This window comes from Leptonychotes weddellii, chromosome 3 (assembly GCF_054177405.1).
Source record: "Leptonychotes weddellii isolate Sample4059 chromosome 3, ASM5417740v2, whole genome shotgun sequence".
In the NCBI taxonomy this organism is placed as follows: domain Eukaryota; kingdom Metazoa; phylum Chordata; class Mammalia; order Carnivora; family Phocidae; genus Leptonychotes; species Leptonychotes weddellii.
The window spans coordinates 111381079-111400799 of record NC_138371.1 but is presented as its reverse complement, the minus strand read 5'-3'; the positions used below and the strand labels follow the sequence as shown (position 1 = coordinate 111400799).

Here is a 19721-nt window from a genome sequence, read left to right as displayed (position 1 = left end):
CTTAGAATATCAAAACCATTTCCAAAAGAAGTAATGAGAGGTTTGGGAAGAGCAAGGGAAGGTGGAATAGGTGATGGCCAGGTGATATTTTAGGGTGGTGAAAATATTCTGTACAATACTATAATGACTCTATGCTTGTGTCAAAACCCATAGAACTTCACAGAACAAAGAGTAAACTTTGTAAACATTAAAAAAAAAATCATTTAAGAGGGAGGTCAGGGATCCCATTTGGGACTCCCAGAGTGTGGAGCCTTCTCCTTAAGATGCATCTACAACATGGTGTGCAGTGGCTAAGAAATCCAGTCCTAGACAAAGCTTTCCAGCGAAGTTTGAAGAGGAGGATTAGCATTCAACCAAGCCATGTTCATGAGTGATCCACAACTTGAGTCAACAGAAATGTATTAAGTAATCTGGAGCACAGAAACAAGAAGAACAGAGTCCATGCTACCAGGAATCAGCGGCATTCAGGCCATGCACGATCTGAGCTTGGCCTCCTTTTCTATGACTGTGCCCAGCCAACTCCCCATATGTCAGTCACTCTGCATTCTGCCAGCTTCTAGAACACTTCAAGATTTTTCCCACCTTAATGCCCTTGCTTAGCTATTTCCCAAGCCTGGAAAGCTATTGCCTCATCTCTTCACCTGGCTTGCTCTTTCTCCTCTTTTTTTTTTTTTTTTAAGACTTATTATTTTAGAAAGATAGATAGATTAGGGGGAGGGACAGAGGGAGAGGGAGAGAGAATCTCACGCACACTCCCCGCTGAGCACAGAGCCCAAAGCAGGGTTCGATCTCACGACCCTGAGATCATGACTGGAGCAGAAATCAAGAATCGGACACAACCAACTGAGGCACCCAGGCGCCCTGCTCTTTCTCCCCTTAAAGGCTCAGTTTAGGGCGCCTGGGTGGCTCAGTCATTGGGCATCTGCCTTCAGCTCAGGTCATGATCCCAGGGTCCTGGGATCGAGTCCCGCATCAGGCTCCCTGCTCTGCGGGGAGCCTGCTTCTCCCTCTCCCACTCCCCCTGCTTGTGTTCCCTCTCTCGCTGTGTCTCTCTCTGTCAAATAAATAAATAAAATCTTTAAAAAAAAAAAAAGGCTCAGTTTAAATTATCCTTCCTCATAGAAGCCTCTCACTATTCTCTATCACAGCACCATTCATATTTTGTGTAGCACTTATATTCTGTAATTATACTGTTCATTTTTACTTGTTTATGATCTGTCCCTCCCTCTAGAATATATGCTCCATATCTTTCTTTTCACTACTAATGTATTTCTATTACCTAAAACACTGCTTGGCATATAGTAGATGTTCAATAAATATTGACTGAAGTGGCTATTCATTGTTTAATATTTGGCTCAAGATCCCAGTGGAGTGTGGACCATGCCTTGGAGTGGGTGTCATGAAGATAGTCAGGAAGTCCCACACCGCACACACTAAACTTAGAAAGATTCCATGTGAAATAACTGGCTGGCCACAGCTAAATCCCTAGTCCTCCAAGAAAGGCATCAATAGCAGCTTGATGTTCAGGTGCTGGCCCACAACTGCTAAAGTGGGGCAAACACCAGCTCATAGGTAGAAAATCACCCATCCGAAAGAAAGAGACACCACTGGGACATTACTGCTTCAATACAAAATGAAAGTGGAAAGTGGAACAGGTCCAAGTAAGAGATCCATAAAAACCTTAGTGGTCAAGCTGTCCCCCCGCCATGCAAATCTTGCTGGTAGTTGCCAGTCAGGGCAGGGAGCAGAGGAGAGATGCTGCACAGGACTTCCGGGGAAGCAGAGAAGGGGGTGAGACAGAGAAGCCTTGAAGCTACTCCAAATCTCTAGAGCTTCAGACACATTCCAGTGCCTCACAACAACCAAACTGCACACTATTGAGAGGGGCCTGGGCTGTGTGTGAAGCCACAGATTCTTCAGAGATTTGGAGTAGGTACAAAGCTTGTTTTCCTTGAACCCTGTGCCATGATAGAGCAGTAGGCACGGAGCCACGGGAGAAGGCACTCTGCTGGAGCCCATGGCAAGAATCTCGGATTTCAGGCTTCTCTGATAGGCCCAGTTAGGCAGATGTGGGAATATGCCTTCCAGAATGGCCATTCCTGTCCCCTTATTAAACAAGCTGCCCAAGCCTGATAACCATATACAACCTGGAGGGGTTTGCAACAGTGGGATAAACTTTTCCTAGTCTGTGCAGCTGAGGAGGAGTTGTCCATCCCCTTCTTGGAGGAGTCCAGAGGGAGCATGGGACTCTTGCATGTACTTCAGCAGCAAGTGAACCCCTTCTGTGTTAGCCCAGCCCCTTCGCTGCTCATCCAGTAAACAAACACTGGCCAGCCTTCCCTTAAGGCTCATTTTTCTTGGCTCAGAGGCCCCAAGGGACTGGCCTAACCTGAGGGTACAGACAACCCATGATATCCTCTTTGAGCTCTCCATATGTTGAGAGAGAAGACCAGACCCAGTAATTAGAAAAGGTGGTTCCAGTGAAGACAGAGTCAATGGAGAAGATAAGGATACGTTTAACAAAAACAGAAGTAAACTCTCAAGGAGATTCAATCATAGAGGGGAAAAAAAGGACTTTCGAAAATTAATGGTAAAATAAAATTTGATGCCTGGATTTTAAAATAGGATAAACAGAACATTCATTGCTAAGAACCAAACAGATGTTCTGAGTGGGCAAAAGGAAGAAATATTCAACAGAAGTCAAAAACATTTTTCAAAATGGAAACTATGGGATGAGCCCTGGGTGTTATACGCAACTAATGAATCATTGAACACTACAACAAAAACTTATGATGTACTATATGCTGGCTAACTGAACATAATAAATTAATTAATTAATTAATTAATTACCAAAAAAAAACAAAACACAAAATGGAAACTATAAACAAAAAGTCAAAAAGACTCAAAGGACAGATCTAGGAGGTCTCTCCTGCAAATATTATTATATTCAGAAGGAGAGAAAGTATCATAGAGAGTAACATAGAGAAGAAAGGCCATAATAAAGTATGAAATGAAAGAAATTACCTGAAGTTAAAGAAAAATTCCAAATGAAACTGAATATAGCCTTAAAAATTATTGAAATACTACAAAGGTAAAGAGGCAATCTTATAAACTTCCAGAAAAACAAAACCAAAAAACCCAGCTCACTTATGACAGTAATTGAGCCAGACCAGTATCTGAGTTACAAACTATACTCTCAAGCAAAAGACAATGGAATGACTGTGGACTATTAAGAAAATCAAAGTTCCAAGAATTCTACACACAGGCAAGATATCATTTAATGCAAAAGAATGATATTTTAGGACAAGTAAGGGTTCAACATGTCGCCACCCTTGTAACCCATGGGAGGAAATACATAGAAACTGTTCAAACTGAATAAAAGTCAGAGCATGGATCTGAGCATTTGGGAAAACAAGAGAATGCATGAACAAGTGATAGTTAAACATAAATGGATGATACTGATGATGCAACGGAAAATTTATATGCCTTAGGTCTTCTTTAAATAGGACAGGAAATTGTAAGGAAATCCCTAAGAAAATCTTGAAGGAAAAATTCCAAACTTTCTGAGCAATGAAGTGCGTGTGAGTGTGTGTGTCCGTGTGTCCATGTGCATGCACAGATGGAGTAGGGAGTACAATATGGGATGGGAAATTAAAGATCTCTCAGTTAGTGGAGAAGGGAGGAATTATGAAGGAAAAGGTACAGGAGGCATAGGAATGTGTAATTTTTATATATTAATAGAGAAATCCGTATGTAACAATGGCCATTGTGATTTTTTAAAAACCTCTAGTATAGCGAAAAATAGTATATTTTAAAAATTAACTGTGTATGGGGTGCCTAGGTGGCTTGTCGGTTAAGTGTCCAACTCTTCATTTTTGGCTCGGGTCATGAACTCAGGGTTGTGAGTTGAGCCCCAAGTCGGGCTCTGCGCTCAGCAGGGAGTTTGCTTGAGTTTCTCTCTCCCTCTTCCCCTTTCCCCACTTATGCTTTCAATGCGCACGCTCTCTCTCAAAACAAACAAACAAAAAAATTAACAGTGCAAGAAAAAAATAAAGTAAATTAGGAAAAGTAAGACTAAAAAGAACAACAAAGAATAACAAAAATAATATGGAAATCATAAACAAGTATGTCAAGCATCATAATTATTGTGTATGAATTAAATTTTCATATTAGTAATAATATAAAACCTAAACATAAGGTATTTCTAGGAGCATACTGAAAGAAATTTACAAAGAAAGATTGGAAATTAAGGGAAGGCAAATATATACCAAGGAAAGGTAAAGAAAAACAAACCCAGCATGAATGGCAACCTTAATATCAGTTAAAATGCAATTCATGGCCAAAATTATTAATGAAGTCAAAGAGGAATAGCATGTAGTGGGGGAAAAAAATTAATCACTGAAAAAGCTTTGTATGAGTCATAAACACTGATAAACAACATAGCAGCTATATATATTATACATTTACATATATAAATATATACATAATATATATTATATAAATATATATGAAACCCTAGAAATACAAGAAAACATAGATGAACACATTTTTACTGTGGGATGTTTTTAATATTATTCTTTCAGAATTTGACAGTTCAAGTTCACAATTATAGCAAAGATATAAGGGATTTGAGAAATACAATAAACTATACATTTTTTCTCTTCTTATATTCATGTAATATACAAATTAATCACATACTTGGCATAAGAGAAAACCTTGCTAAATTTCCCAAAACAAAGATTTTTTTTAAAAAACTTTGAACAGAAAGTCAACAATGAAAAGTTTTTTAAAAATCCTCTAATTATTGGAAAATTAAGAAGCCTCTTCCGCATAATTTCTGGGTCAAAGAGGAAATCAAAATTGAAACCACGAATTAAGTATCCAGCAGAGAATAGGAAAAAAAACATTATAGCAAAACCTATTGGATACATGGTGGGGGAGGGGAGGATTTATGGCCTTAAATGATTTTATTGTTTAAAAACAAAATAAAACAAAACAAAATTACACAAAGCCATGAATATATTATTTGGAACAATTAGGATCTTATCTTTTTTCATTATTGAGAAAATGATCCAGTGCTTTTATTGATTTTCAATTTTTTTTCATTTGAACTGTTTCCTTTATTTTTCTGTCCCATGCCAAAGTCACAGTGAGAGCAGATAAAGCGATCGAGAATTTGTCTGTCTGAAAATAACAAAGAAAAACAGGATGAAATTTTCCATTTAACTATTTAAGTGCTAAATAGAGAAATTCTAGGAAGGAGGCAAGTATCAGATAATAGTAATCTATATACAAATTTGATGAGACCAAAATAATCAAAGGGTATATGTCTAACATCTAAAAAAGGCACAATTGTATAATTATTGATTAAAAAAGAGTAAACTTAATAGTCAAAGGATCAGCATGGCTTCCTGGAAAGAGCATGGCGTTTTGAACGAAACTGACCTAGGTTTCCATTCTGCCTTGGTGAGCATTAGCAAATCATGTGACCTCTCCATTCCTTCATTTCCTCATCTTTGAATACATACAATAGGACTTACCTTGCACAGTTGTTGGACTGGATTAGGAATGCTGTGTGTGAAGCACCTAGACAGGGCCTGGTCCATAAGAGACAATAAATGGGACAGCCTTACCCTTTATTATTGAGAACACAGTAATAAATAGCGATGACAAAAAAACAATATAGGCTTATTATGAATATTATTATATTCAAAACGCCATGCTCTTTCCAGGAAGCCGTGCTGATCCTTTGAATATTAAGTTCAATATGGTTCCCAGAGTTTCTTCGAAGTGGGGGGCTGTTTTTCTGCCCACCAACTGTTGGTGTGCTTTGCTATCTTTGACTGACAACTGACCACCAGAGGGCCCTTCAGCTCCCTGGCCTCCATTTCCTCATCTGGAAAGTAAAAGAATCTTGTCTGGTTCTGAACAGCTACAGTTCCCTAATTCTCATTGCCTATATATAATATTTTTAATATTATATTTTAAATATTATATTATATATTATAAATAAATATTATATTATAAAAATATAATATTTTTTAATATTACAGAGTAGAACTGTATAATTTTTCTCACTCCTAGCAATTATCCTCCGTGCAGCAAAAACCAAAAGAAAGGAAGAATGCAAGTGGTACATGTTATCATGTTCAATGTCCCTGTTACCATGCTCAGTGTTAGAAATGTCAGCTGAGGTGTAAAGATCAGGAGTGTGTGTGTGTATGTGTGTGGTGTATGTGTGTGTGTGGTCCTGGCTTACTCTCCAGTTCTTCGTGGTTCTTTGTTTTTGTGACCTAACATCCCCACCCTACTCCATATCTTTTTTGACCTCAATATTGTTTTAAATTGAGGTATCCTTTTCACCAGTGAAACACACTGGTCTTTCACAAGCAGTTCGATGGGTTGATACTTGTGTGCATGTAACCTGTACCCATATAATAAGATCACTGCCACCACTCCAGAAAGACCTGTCATGCTCCTTTCCAGTCAGCACCACTCCTACCCCAAGACAGTCACTGTCCTGATTTCTTTCATCACAGAGAAGTGTAGCCTGTTGGAACTCTTTGAATTAACGTAATCACACAAAATGTAAGATTTTGTGTCTGGCTTCTTTCACTCAGCATCATGTTTTTGAAGTTCATGTTGTTGACTACAATGATAACAGATTCTTTTTTATTATCTAGCATTATTTCATTTTGTGAATATACAAGGTTGTTTACATTTTGCTGTTGGTGGAAATTTGGGCTGTATACAGTTTGGGACTTAAGAAAACAGTGGCTGCGGACATTTTTGTATAAGTCCTTCAGTGGACACATGTTCTCTTTCCTCTTGGGTAAATACCCAAAAATAGAATTTCTGGGTCTTGGGGGTAAATATAGGTTTAACTTTATGGGAAACTGCCAGATCTATTACGAATGTTACAGTGATGCTATTATTTGATATGCCTACCAGCAATGGATTGCTCCATATTCTCAACATTTGCTAGTTTTAGTCCTTGTCATTTTAAGCCTAAATGTCTCTATTTTAAATCTTACACCAAAGAGTTAATTTTAAATAAGCAAGCAAACGAATAAAAAAAAAATACTCCTTATGCCAAAGATAAGCATACAAGATGAATCAAGTTCAGCATGAATGAATAAAAAAGATGAGATGGTATCAAATTTAATATCAACTTAAACAACTGTTCAAAAAGGCTACCAGTTGTAATTCAAATGCTACCTGTATTTATTATGCATCGATGCAGATTCATGTCCCCATGTTTTTGCTTATGCTGTTCCCTCTGCTCCCTCTGAATGTCTCTGCTTCTGCTTATCATGTTGATTCATCCTTGACCTTTAAAAGAGGTTTTGGAGCAGACTTCCCTAAAGCCCTTTCAATCCAGCAGGCTGGGAGTACCCCTTGTAGGCTTCTAATATACCCAAAGACTATCTTGATTACAGAGTTTATCACATTCTACCTATGTGTCTGTCTCCCACACCTGGTGACAAGTTCTTTGAAAAGGAGGAATTGTTTTTTATTTATCTTTGTATCAAGTGAGCATTACAGGTATTCAGTCAATGAAGTTCCTTGAGTCACTGAATATATTCTTAACAATACTGAATCACAGCCTAGGAAGAAATACCCTTTGGATAGCCATATGCATGGGAGTTTGGATTGGAAGAGATGGGGAGGAAGTGATAGCTGAAAGATTCTGAAAACCAGAGTTCAGATAATTTTGTCTTTTAAGGTGGGGGATAAGTAGGGAGATGACGGTCTTTACCAATAAATAACAGAGGCCCAAAGAGTAAGATGTTGGGTGGTCTGAATCACTCAAGATTAAAACAATTTTGAAAACAAAATGGCCACTAAATTCATTCAGTTCAAATCTCTCAAGTTATAATAGAGAAACTCAATACCAAATAGCAAAACATAGAATTATTGGAAACAAAGGGTTTGCCTTAAGCTGCTCCTCCTTTCTTATTTCCCTAGCTTCATTTTGTGTCTTCCTGGAATCTTCTCTATCCAACCTCACACCACCATCTCCCTAGCCCCCTGATTTGGGCCATGATGTTCCCCTCTCTCTTTCAAAATGTACCAGAACAGGTACCAATACTGCCAAGAGGGATAATCCAGTAAAATACTTTAAGCGAGGTAGTAATAATTCATTCAGCCTAGTGTATCTGCCAAGTTTTTTATTCTCTTGCATACTGGCTCAGCCCTACCATACATGAGCTCTGCTGAGACACTCACCATCCGGAAAGAATTAACGTCCTCCCAGACACTAATGACAACTAAATGGCAAGAAAATGACGAGAGTTTTGGGGCATAAAAATTCAAAGGGAACCTCCTACTTGCTTGTCAGCCTCTGGCATAGCTGGCTGATGAGTAGGTCATTCGCATGCAAAACTAGGAAAGAGAAACTAAAACCCATAGCAAGCAGATCCTACAAACGTCCAAGTCAGTGCAAAATGTCAAGGCTCTGGGGCCTGAGCATCTGGGTATCTGCCCCCAGTGCCGTCCTAAGGGCACCAGGAAAGCAGGATACCTAAAAAGCAACCAAGGTCTAGATTGGCCCTAAAGCTACCTTGTTAGGTAATAGATCATGTGTTACTTGTTTGGGGAGGAAACCCAACTGGAAAAGCCCAACTGAATCAGCTTAGGCTAGGAATCTTGGAGAAGGTAGCTCCGAGTAGAGCAGAGGATGTCAAAGCACCTGCCGAGTCCTCAGTTCACCCTTGAGGGGCACCACTAAGGCTCGATTACAGATCACACACACACACAACCAAGGACAGAGGTGCCGGCAGCCACCGTGGTTTTCCCATGCAGGCTGAGAAGCGCCAACTCCACCTGTATTGCAAGTCCCTGGGCAGATGGGAGCATCTGCTTTGGGCGCACTCTGTAGGGTCAAACAGATGTGGCTCCAAAGGTGAAAAGAACACATTACAAAATGCAGACTATGGTTTTATATATACGAACCCGAGCTGGGATGGAAAGAATGGAAAGCAGGCTGGAGCTTGATGGGTAGCTTCTGCTCTGCCTTCCGGGAAGACCTGAGCAGCCGACCTCAAGGAGCCTCTTGGTTTCCTTCTGAAGTGTCACACTGGCCCAGAAGCTGCTGTTGAGAGGAACGAGGCTCCCAATGGCAAACACGGGCTTCTGCCTGTGCCTTAGAGTGAGGCAAAACACCTGCTTCTGGTACTTCTTAAAACCCAATGCTCGAGCTCTTTTAAGGGCCTTTGGGTCATCAACCCTCAGTCTGCAATCATGGAAAGTATCCTCTTTCCCTCCTTACACACACATACACACACATGCACACCCCCTCGCCAGTCTTGCCTATAGCAGGGTTTCGGTTTCGTGTGGGGCACAAGATCCTAGCCTAACAGGGTTTCGGTGAGGATTTCAGAGGACCTAGCTCTTCTGATTGTAGCTGGGGACAGGCAAAGGACAGAGATTGGGGACCCAAGGCAGGCAGGAGGCAGGGAGCAGTTGGAGGGTTACTGAGGAGCTGGTGGAAGTTCCAAGTTAAGCCTGACCAGAGGGCACAAAACAAGGCAGTGACCGCCACAGAGCCTGAAGCACCAAGTGGCAGGTATAAGATGGTCCATGGTGTGCAGGAAGAAATAGTAGAACCTATATTTATAGTCTACATATTTATGTTCTATAACATTATACTGTATCGCTTTTTACTTCTTTTTTCAGCATTTAGTATGTTTTATAACTTACATAGTACACTAGTTTAGTGGCGTATGGATACACTTTATAGAAATAAATTATGTCTGCATTGGGGCATGTGCTCAAAAACGGGGAGTAACAGGGAGTGTGATCACTAGCAGGGGATGCTGAGGGCAGCTGCTGGAAGAGTTTAGTTTCCTCTCCTCCACCTCCTAGTCTCTGAGTTGACATCTTATACATGCACAGACTGACCAGTTGCCCCTGAGATGCTCCCAAGCAGATTCCAGTCCCCGGGGCCCGGAGCTAGGATAAGTGTTTGTTATACAGAATGAACTAACACCGTCCTGAGAACGGCCTTTGCTCTTTTGGTGGATATTCTACACAGAGATTCTCATGTACCCTAAAAAGCCTGTCACCAAAAGTACCATCAGACAGGAAATAAAGATTATGCATAAAACAAAACTGTGAGACAGCATAAACACCCACAGAAGAAATCACTTAACTGTAATAAAACCAGAAATCATCCTGGAGAAATGCAACCACGGGTTGAAGGAGCGAAATGAGTGAGATCAGAAAGGAGTGAAAGGCTAGATGTTTCTTTTTTAATAAGCCGGGCTACTGTCACTGGGGCCTCTTTTAAGAAAAATTTATTTTCAGTGGGTTGAGGTTTACACAAAACTATGGGATTTCTTTGAAGCAATGTTTATCTTCTTGTGAACATTTAACTCCAGTGGCTAAACGTTGGGATTATTTCTATTTGACGTAAAAAGCAATGTATTACGATCTGTAAATTCATTCAATAGTAACTCAAGACCTCCTCCTACCTTTGTAGGAAACACTCTGAAGGTACTCTGTGACTTGGGAGGGAGTAAACGAGTTTAAAATCGTTAAGAAATCCAGATAGGTTTTTCCATAATCGCTTTGGTATGTAGTCTGCTTCTTTGTGCGTTCTTGATTCCTCACGTGGCTGCACAGCACAGCAGGGACTAGGGGGACACAGGGGAAGGAAAGACATGGAGGCTGTCACTGAGCAAAGAATTCCTGCCCTTATTTGCCAAATGCGCCCCCAACGGCCATGAGCCCCACTTGGAGCTTAATGAACAACCTTGAGGTACTGGAAAGCGAGGCACAGTAGGAGTAACTCTTCCCACGATTCAGGCTATGCAGAGCTGCTGTGACTCAGGACGGTTGCTGCTAGCAGTGGGGGTGACAGGGGCTGATGGCCAGAAACTCAAGTGTGACTACCATTCTCAGAAAAGTTCTCCCTGAAATCGACTCTTCTGCAGGTCAGCATGTTGGGATAGTAGCATTCACTACCTCCTTAGTAAACAAATGCCTTCATAGAAGCTTCTTTCCCTTTCGTACCATCTCCTGTGCAGACGTGGGCTGACACACTGAGGAGTCCCTCAGGGACCCAGGTGAGTGCGGATGAGTAGTGATGAAATGTCCAGCCAGCACTCATTGCACATTCAGACTAATAAAGGTATCAGGTGCAAGCAAAACCTAAATCATTTATGTTTGATTCTGAGTATTGCTCATTTAATGTGGGTTCTGATAGTCATGGAATTATAATGACAAAAAAAAAAAAAAGCAATGAAAACATGATGTGAGAACCTAATTTCTACAACATGCCTAATCTTTGTCAATCTTAAGGACACCTTAAATACTGCTTTTTGTTCCAGGTGTCCCCTTTACAGGGACCACCAGCCGGTGGGAGGAAGAGACTGGTGAGGGTACTTTGATGCTACATCCTGAGAAGAGTGTTTATAAGGTCTGGAAATGTTTTAAGAAGAGAACATGGAAGATATGTAGTAAGATTTTCATAGAATAATTTATACTAGTTAACCTCTGTAGGAAGAAGTAGAACCAAAGCCAAAGTTTATGCAAGAGAGTTTCCAGATATTGGGAACTTTCCAACAGTATCCAAAAATGAAAGAGTTGCCTTGGGGGGGGGCACTCCCCCAAAGAGTGATGACATCACCCCTTGGCAAGGACGGGATAGAGGGGATTCCCACAGAGTGTGAGGTGACTTCTAGGCTGTCTTCTAACCTCGAGATGCTAAGTTTCTATCCTGTGATTTTTGTCTGCAGCGCTACTTGATTCCAACTCCATGCCAGGAATAGATCACTATCTCAGACTGACACCAAATTATACTCTTAACCAGTAGCGTCGAGGTGGCTTGGCCATGGAACTTTTAAAAACTTTTTTGTTGAAAACAATAGGAATCAGGATCATAAAAGATCACTTGAATAGAATGGTTATCAAATTTGAAGATGCTTGATGGATGTACCATATGGTTAAGCTTCCAGTGTATAATTGACAAGTCTAATGTGAGTCCTATCCAGTCTCTTTTTTGGTCATTTGATAGCAGCTAAGTCCTTCCTTTTGTTTTATAAAGGGGAAACGTCTGCCAATCCCAACAACTGCTTCCGCCCTCCCCCATTACCCCACCTTCCTCCCCCCCCCCCTCCCGCCGCCAGGCAGAGCAGGTATTCATTTCATAGCATAAGCAATCAGTTCTTTTCCAAGGCTTACTCATTCCCTGGGTTTGAAGCTAGGCATAGTTTTGATTCCTTGCAGGGATGCAGGGATCGCTGGCATTCTTCATAACTGTTACCAAGATTACCTGCCAGGGCCCCGTGTGCCGAAGAATCTTGGAACAAGGACAGAATCTATGAAGTTGCTTTAAAAGCTACAGGTGTACTTACCTAGACCCTGAGAAGCAACTGGTAGGCTTGAGTAGCATCCATATTTGAAACTAAAATCCTGCAACTCAGGAATTTTAGCTGGAACTTGGTAATTCCGTCGAAATTCAGTGTCTGCAGGTCGGGGAAGTAACTTTTTCCATTCCAGAGACATGGGAGAACTTTCCTTAATCTTCTGAGCTGGGTTGGGGTTACAAATGCAGAAGTCCTTGTAAGCTATTTAAAATAACATCCTATTTTCCCCTTTTTGCTTCTGGCAGTACCTTCCAATTGATCACACTAAACCTGCTCTTCTTGTATTTAGAGGTACAATCAATGTAGTTTTTATGGATATTTCAACCAAGAAATAACTTTCTGCTTTATCAGGCACAGAAAGTATACGCTCCCATGATTAGAAGCTGCTTCTAATGAAGATATCATATGTCAGTTAAGAGTGCTCTTTTGCTCTGCTGGGTGGACACAGAAGGCATTCCTCTTTCCAGTAGGCCTGCCTAGTCCCTGGGGCAGGGGTGGGGAGCAGAGTGAGAGATTTTAGATAAGGCTAGGGTTGACATATAAAACATAAGATGGCAGTTAAATTTGAATTTCAGATAAATAATGAATAATTTCTTGGTATAAGTGTGTATAAGTGCTCATTGTTTATCTACTATATATAATTATTCAAATTTAACAGGCCATCCTATATTTTTATTTGTTAAATCTGGCAGCCCTAGATGGGACAGTGCATATCATCAATTTTCCATTACCTGGAAAAGAACCACTTGAAGCTTATCCCTTACTGCTGGAGGGTTAGGTAACATTGTTGTCATTGGTGGACAATAGCACTATTATTTCTTTGAAATAACTCTGCTAACAACTAGTTATTAAATATATAATCGTTAAATATCTATGAAGCACTGACTGAATGCCAGGTTCCACAAACACTACCAGATAATAGAGGACTTGCAAGCCATCTCCCTTAGAATGAGTTCATCCTTAATCCTTGCCATCAAGTGTTGGTTCAGAGGCACATCATATATAACACCAACTTTATTCAAGACAAAAGTGTTGAAGACATGGAAAGCATGCACTATATCCAAACAGTGCCAATTACTATTGAAACGAAACTTGAATCTTGTTCTGAATTCATTCTTCAATAGGTCTTTTCAAAATAAATTCAAATGTACATTAAACAATATATCATGTTATCTACTGGCATCCAAGAGCATTTTAATATTGATTTTTAAAAAAATGATCTCTGTCTAGACCAGAAAAGTGAGAGAAAGTTTCACTACATGCTGCCTCTTCATTTAGATGACTCAGGAAAAGAGGACGTGATATTCAATGGGCCTTATAATGACCTCATACACTGCCCAAGGAGAAGACAAGGTTATAGGGAAGAGGCAACTCTAGGGCTTAATATTGGGACATCCTTTAAGATATTTTGGAAAATCATCTGGTATTGTTCCTGGTAAGCACCATCTATAACTTGGTTTGTGTAAATTGCTGATAGCTTTATAGGAGAAAAACAAATTCCTGTTGAAGTACTTGATATGTATGCTTATCCTTCTTCCCTAGAGCGACCACTCAATAGCAAATGTTTTCAGTTCCTATATGTGTTCTGTGCCAAAATTAAATATAATGTAGTCATTGTTCTACCTTAATACAACCTCAATCTAGTGTGATTAGAAAGATATATACAGGACAAACAGATGTGGAATGTGATGTCTTATAACCCTAACACTTGAAACCATGGTTCTCACATGGAGATAATACATCAGACTTACCAAGGAAGGTTTTTACAAAACATATTTGCTGAACCTCCCAGACATTGAGAAGCTCTAGAAGTGGGGCCCAGGTACTTACACTGTGAACAAGCTTCCCATATGCTTAAGAATCACTCCCTCAGAGCCTTCAATAGGTGCTACAGAAGGCCAGAGAGCATACAATGAGCTCTATTAAGGGAGGGAAGGAAGACAAGAATTAAAAGGCAGACACAGCAAAGGATGTGCTTTGATGATGTGTCAACACCGAAGCAAAAGATGTGCAGGGTGTTTTTGAAGTATGGTCTGGCTGGCAGGAGTATAAGATATGCAGGGCAGGGAGAAGTAGCTGAGGGTGAAGCAAGAGAAATGAGGAACCAGTTTGCAAATCGTCTTGAGGGGCTGGTCCACGTAGACCATGACGAACCAGCATAGTGGAGCAATTGGAGATGAAGACTCAGAAAAGACAAAAATCAGGGCCTAGACTTGCTGAGTTCCTTTGAAGATAAAGATTGTCTTACTCTTCATTGCTACCTTAGCACTTATTACAGTAACAGACCTCATTAAATGCTTATCAAATTAATGAGGGAGTGAAAGAAAAAATCAGGAACAATCTGAACCACACTCTAGTGACTATGTGATATATGCTTACAGTAATCTTTAGTTCTTCTCAACTCATGTTTTTATTGCCTTTATAAAATTTCATGTTAATGAGTTCCTTTAGCATTATTAAGAAGAGAAGTTCTTGATACAAAGGATCCAACCAACCTCTGAAGTCCCCATAGTGGTACTGAAGTTTGGACGGACAGGATAACCATGACTCAGAGCTAAACAGACCCAATGCTAACAGCACCTCCAAGGCCTGGACTCCTCCCAGGGAGCCATCTGTGTTCCTCAGGACCTCACCTCCCACTGTTTCTTTTCCTCTTGATAACAGTGATGCTACACTAGCGTAGCTATAGCCCAAAGAGAGAAACCGGCCCATTGAAGATTAGTATGGCATTTGCAGAAAGGCCCAGTTCAAAAGTACATCTACAGCAAGGACTATTCAAAACCACTAGGACCACTGGCCACATAATCTACAGCCAAGTGAGAACTAGTTCTGCTGTCCCAATTCATCAAAGCCAAGTTCTCCAAGCCTGAATGTGAAACAAGCACCCTTCAGTGCTTCTCACTCATTTGCCTTAATACCATAATAAGGATACAAAGATAAGATATGGTCCCTGTGTTTCAGAAGCTTAAAGCATTAGAGAAACAGGTGCAAAAAAAGAGAATTGCAATATTAGGTGATAAACGCTACAAAAGAGATTAGAATAAGATCTATAACATATGGGAGGGCCACCGATCCAAACTTGGAGGATCAGAGGAGATTCCCAGGAGAGAAGTGAAGCCTATATTTAGACTTAACTTACGGGTAGACATAGGCTAAAAGAAGGGAGGGACAGGTGTTCCATAGGAAGGAAGCAGTGTGTGCAAAAGGCACAAGGCTGCCAGAGGCATGGTGAGTCCAGAGGAAGGAGGGCAGTGGGTCTCATGGAGAGTGTGGGGGGTGGCAAGGGAGAATGTTGGCACAGCAGGCAGGGACCAGATTGCACAGACTCACATTAAGGCATTTAGCTTTTAACCTGAGGACAATGGGGAGTCACTGAAGGGTTTTCAGCTGGAAGGTGATATCAATTTGCATATCTGGAAACTTGCTATGACTATAGGATGGGCTGTGGATTGGAGGTGACAAAACTGGAAAAGGGAGCTGGATTAGAGGTCATCCAAGGAGGAGACACGGGTAGCAGTGGCTTTGGGGAGGAAGAGAAGCAGATGGAGCTAAGAGATTTAGGAGAGACTCTTGGCAGGTCTTGGGTATTTATCTACACATGGGGAAATGGTAATTTGTGCACACTGAAAGGACTTTGATTAGAAGCTCGAAGACATCTTTTAAGAATGCTGACATTTCAAAAGTCTTCCCATCACCCTTAATGTTTATCTGAAGTATGGAGGTCTTTTGATTCTGTACTCATCTAACTTCAAAAAGTGCACTTTCCATATATTTTTTCCATCATTCAGCAAATATTTACAGAGCGTCTCCTCTACACCAGGACTAGATTATATATTTTGCACTAGATTCTGAGTGAATAAAGGCCTTTGGGGCACCCACTGAATAGTGAAGGAAAGAGCAAAACAAAAACAACAAACAAGAATCAGTAAACAAACAACTGAAAATGCAAGGCCCTAGAAGGTAACAAATGAGGCGGTGGCACCCCTCTTCAGATAAAATAGTAAGGAAAGCTCTCATAGGCAAGGTGACATTTAAGCTGGAGTCCATAAAATGACACAGTAAAATCACAGAAGGAGCTGGGAGAAGTACAATGCAGGCAAAGGGGACAGCCTGCACACTGGCTGAAGGTGGGGGAAAAAATTGACATCCTATAGGAATTTTAAAAAGGCCCATGTGGCTGGAGCCTGGTGAATGAGGGGGATGGAGCGTGAAGGAAGGGTGAGGAGGGAAGCAAAGTCTAGACCAGCCTTGCAGGACATTATGAACAGAGAGAAGGAACTGAAACTTAGATTTTATTCAAAGTGCAATGCAAAGCCAGTGAAATAAAGCAATAGAATAATATGATCCAGTTCAGATTCATAAAAGATCATCTCTATACCATATTTGGCTCCTCCTTCCCCAAATTTCACCAGAATGATAGTATATTAGAGGTTAACACATTTTTAGAAGATGGAAATCAAACACAGATGTGCCAAATGAATTAGCAAAGTAGAGGAAGCTAAAACTAAGTGACTGTCGAAGGGGATAACAAAACAGTGAGCTAATCTACACTATAGAACGCCAACAGGCTTCTGTAACAGGTACAGGGGAAGGCAGGTACTGCAGCTCAAGCTGAAAACAAGAGGCTTGGGTGAAAGCTTATATACAGAGTGAATAGAGTTCCTGCACCATCTTCTTAACTTCATGCAGTCATTTGGCCGTCCTTTCCTAACCAGAAGTTTATTAGGTGCAAAACTGAACCAAAGAAGCTCTGGATGCCAGGACATCAGGCACAGTGGAAGTGGGTGTAGTGGGATGCCCAACAGGAAAAAGAAGTGTTCAGTGAGAATCTGCACAACATGCAGGAAGATCCCAGTTACCTCCCCAATCTTGGTCTCAGAATGCCAACAGCCAAGTGTTTATCTCCCTGAAGAAACTGACCTTTAAATACAGGCATTTGGGGGTTTCCCAACCAAAAGAGAGCTTATCAACTAATCACCTAAATCAAGCACCAGCTAACAAGCCCCATCTCTGTATGTAGCTTCCAATCAGATTTGAGTATCTCCCTTGTAGGTTTTGTGAACCTTAGAGATTAATATTTTGCATACTCTCACTTCAAGAAAAAGAAGTGTCCACAGAATTGAGACAAGTTTTATTAGTGTGATAGTAAATCTGCCTCTGCTCTCTTGTAAATATGAAAAGACCAAATTTTCATTAGACCATTAAAATGCTCAGAGAAAATAGAGACAAAGCAAGGAATAGATGAAAATGTTGAAAATTAAATATATCATAAATATCCTAAAATTTGTAAGAGAATTACTACATGTATAGAACAAGAACAGAATGCTATTTAAAAAATAATCATGTTGAAGGCGGGGTCTATATATTGCAGTAAATATGCTTATTAATTTTATTCTTCAAACAACAAAAAATTATCAAGAGGAAGAACAAAAGCTTGGACATTAAAAATTCAATAGAAGAACTACATTAAAAGGTAAAGAATTTTTCAAGTTAGCACAAGAAAAATACAAAGAGAAAGATACTAGGAGAGAAAAGGTAAGAAAATTGGAGGATCGATCCAACTAATAGGAGTCCCAGAAGAGAACAGAGAAAAGAGATGGGAAAAAAGTAGGAAGGAACTATGCAGGAAACAATGCCCAGAATTGAAGGACATGACTCTAGCTTCTAGAGCCCCTGAATGTCCAACATAATCAATGACAAAAGATTCTTACTAATGCATACAGCTGTGAAATTTAGAATGTCAGGAATAAAGAGGATCTTAAGCACTTCCAGAAAAAAAAATACAACAGGGTCAGGAATCAAAACGGCATCAGTCTTCAACAAAGAAATTCTGGATGCTAGAGGACATTTGGAGGAATGGATTCTAAGGGAAAGTGATTACAATCCTAGAATTTTATATCCAGCCAAACTATCAGACAAGAGCAAGGAAGAAAAAAAGGACATTTCCAAATTGGAAAGAACACATTCAAAAAAGTTCCTCCCATGTACTCTTTCTTAGGAAACTACTGGAAGATGTGCTTCAGCAAAACCAGGGAAGAGGGACAAGAAAGAGGAAGAGGAAACAAGATCCAATGCAGGCAGGCAGAGGCCAAAGCAATTCCCAGAATGATGAAAAAGGAAGTCTCAGGGCACTGTTGGGCAGCAAACCCACAGAAAAACCAGTCTAGATTAGAGGAGAATGATGAAGAGTGTCAGAAAGATCATCTCTGGGAAAAATACTAGAAGTGGTAGAGTGTTTGAAACTGTGTTGGGAAAAAATCCTGGTAAGTATGTGACAAAGTATTTGGAAAAAATTAGTGACAGGAACATATAAGACTAAGCATATGAAAAAAAAAATTCAATTATTAACTCTGGTAAAAAACAAAACAAAACAAAGAAAGAAAGCAAAAAGGAAAGGAAACAATCATAAAATACCACCTGGATCAGCAGTGAATGTTTACATAATCATATCATCATATCACCACAATATAAACATTAGCAATTGAATTAAACAAGAATTTGTAATATAATTATTGAGAGAATGGATGGAAAGGGTGTGATAAAGAGTTACAGGAGAGCCAAATCCTCAACCACCATAACAGGAAGTCAATAATAATGTCTAAAATTGATGAATCAAAAATAGCAGTATATGCATATTATTTTAAAATATGGAGGATTACATAAGAAACAGTTGAAAGGATTGAGATGATTACCAATGGGGTCAAAGAACTGCTGTTATTTTGTAATAAGCCCTTATGTTACTATTTGATTTCACTGTATGCATACATTAGTTTAATAAAAGTAAGTTTTAATTTTTAAAAATAGCAATAGAGATGAACCATGAGAGACTATGGACTCTGAGAAACAAATTGAGGGTTTTGGGTGGGGGGATGCCTTAGCCTGGTGATGGGTATTAAGGAGGGTGTGTACTGCATGGAGCACTGGGTGTTATACAAAAACAATAAATTGTGGATCACTACATCAAAAACTAATGATGTATTGTATGGTGACTAACATAACATAATAAAATTTTAAAATAAATAAATAAATAAATAAATATAGCAGTAATTGGAAACAGCATGTTTAACTTGACCCCTTCATCTTCGTCATGTTCTTTCATCCTCGTTTTTCAGGCCAGGAAGTCCTTTCCTTTAGGCTACATGTCCTACAGCACGCACCCACAGCATTTCCCACATGGTCCACCTTTTCATACTTGACTATCTTTGTTTGCCAACCTGCCTTTTCCTGTGTCTATACTGTGAGTTCCTTGAGAGAAGAGACTGTATCTGTGCTGTTTACCACTGCAATGCCAGTGTACAACACATAACCAGGAAAAGGAGAAAAATGAACACGTTTACCTTTTGCTCTGTC

At 40.0% G+C, this 19721-nt stretch overlaps 2 protein-coding genes across 2 annotated transcripts in view; one reads left to right on the top strand and one right to left on the bottom strand.

Moving 5' to 3' along the window:
• The window catches only part of HSPH1 (heat shock protein family H (Hsp110) member 1), a 467085-nt gene that overhangs the window by 171948 nt on the left and 275416 nt on the right, over positions 1–19721 (top strand). The gene's annotated exons all lie outside the window — the stretch shown is intronic.
• TEX26 (testis expressed 26) overlaps positions 4547–19721 on the bottom strand; it is a 25389-nt gene continuing 10214 nt past the window's right edge. The window contains exons 5-7 of the mRNA XM_081815278.1: positions 12360–12572; positions 10476–10637; positions 4547–5184 (exon numbers count right to left, since the gene is read on the bottom strand). Coding sequence (XP_081671404.1) covers positions 5057–5184; positions 10476–10637; positions 12360–12572 — 503 coding nt within the window. The 3' untranslated portion in view covers positions 4547–5056. The remainder of the gene's footprint in view (positions 5185–10475; positions 10638–12359; positions 12573–19721) is intronic.